Source organism: Eimeria acervulina, genomic scaffold (assembly GCF_000499425.1).
Source record: "Eimeria acervulina Houghton genomic scaffold, Eah_scaff3201, whole genome shotgun sequence".
NCBI lineage: Eukaryota > Apicomplexa > Conoidasida > Eucoccidiorida > Eimeriidae > Eimeria > Eimeria acervulina.
Window position 1 is genome coordinate 1 of NW_013547601.1, and position 1,524 is coordinate 1,524.

Sequence of the window (1,524 nt, forward strand, 5' to 3'; positions counted from 1 at the left end):
TATATATAATATATATAATATATATAATATATATTTATTTATTTATATTTATATCTTTTTGTTGTTTGTTTGTGTTTATTTTGTTTAGTTATTAGTAAGAGAGCTCTTCTCTCCTTCGCGGGGTCTGTTTACATATAATGCAGCTGTGAGGACAGTGTGGTTTCAGCAGCAAGAGGAGACAGAGACAGCAGATGCTGCTGCTCTTCCTGCTGCTGCTGCTGCTGCTGCTGCAGCAGCAGATGGAACAGCAGCAGATACAGACCCTGCAGGTGGTTCAGGTGCTGGTGCTGCAGAAGCAGGAACAGCAGCATCAGCAACACAAGCAGCTGCTGCTGCAGCTCCTCAGCAAACCCCACACGAGTCAGGTGTCTCCTCAGCTGTACAGGAGACAGCAGCAACAGCAGCAAAGCGCTGCAGCAGCAACTTGCTGCAGACCATGCCGCGCGGAAAGGGCAGAGAATATTGTTTAACAGGGTTATTAGCTTCCATTGCTGTTTATAATGATATCATCATGCCTCTTAACCTCCCTCTTGTTGTACGCAACGTTGTCCTGCTGCTGCTGCTGCTGCTGCTGTTGCTGCTGCTGTTGCTGCTGCTGCTGTTGCTGCTGTTGTTGCTGCTGCTGTTGTTGCTGCTGCTGTTGTTGCTGCTGCTGCTGCTGCTGTTGTTGTTGCTGTTGCGTTGCTGCATCGGTTGGTGGTGCTGCTGCTGGTCTGCTGCTGCTGCTGCTGCTGTCTTTTTGTTTGTTTCTTAACTAGAGATTAAGAAGAGAAGCTGAGGATGGGGGCCCTTTGAGGGTTTGCGGTGTATGTACACCTGACGAAGCCTAAATATTGCATCTATTGTATTTGCTGCTTTTTTTGTTTCTATACTTTCAGGTGTACAAACAGCTGCAAGGCGATGATATCGCGGTTGAAGATTTTTGATTTGAGGTGAGGCGGGGTTTAGGGTTTAGGGTTTAGGGTTTAGGGTTTAGGGTTTAGGGTTTAGATCTGCAGGGGATTGGGGTTTGGGCTGCCGGTTGCTCTATGCTGCTTATGGGGGCATTATCAGCTATAGTTGTGTAGCTGACGTTAGGGTTTAGGGTTTAGGGTTTAGGGTTTAGGGTTTAGGGTTTAGGGTTTGGGGTTTGCTGGATCTGTTTTGCAGCGATGTGTTTCCTGACGAGTTAAACAGCTTTCACAAGCTGCTAGAAATAGAAGACGAGGCCGAGTTCAATGTACGATCAAGGGTTTAGGGTTTAGGGTTTAGGGTTTGTTGTTTTGTGTTATGCAGCGCTTGCGGGTAAGACTTCCTCATCAGCATTGAATGTTGGGGGTTTAGGGTTTAGGGTTTAGTGTTTAGGGCTTGTAGTACTGAATTAGGCCGCATTTGAAGGGATATCTTTCTGCATAGTAGTGCCTAGGCACTAGTGTTTAGGGTTTAGGGTTTAGGGTAGAGGGTTTAGGGTTTGTGGTTTTGAGATTAGCTGTGAACGACATTTTGAATAAAGTATTTTCTTTATTATTTAGGGTGTATTCTTTA

General features: G+C 45.6%; 1 protein-coding gene across 1 annotated transcript; it reads left to right on the forward strand.

Moving 5' to 3' along the window:
• Window positions 1–88: 88 nt before the first annotated feature.
• EAH_00068290 (hypothetical protein) lies at window positions 89–1,308 on the forward strand (the record flags this gene model as incomplete). Its single annotated transcript, XM_013392284.1, has 4 exons — window positions 89–360; window positions 879–932; window positions 1,150–1,219; window positions 1,276–1,308. Coding segments are annotated over 4 exons (429 nt in total), but the record flags the coding sequence as incomplete, so codon positions are not given.
• Window positions 1,309–1,524: the final 216 nt, after the last annotated feature.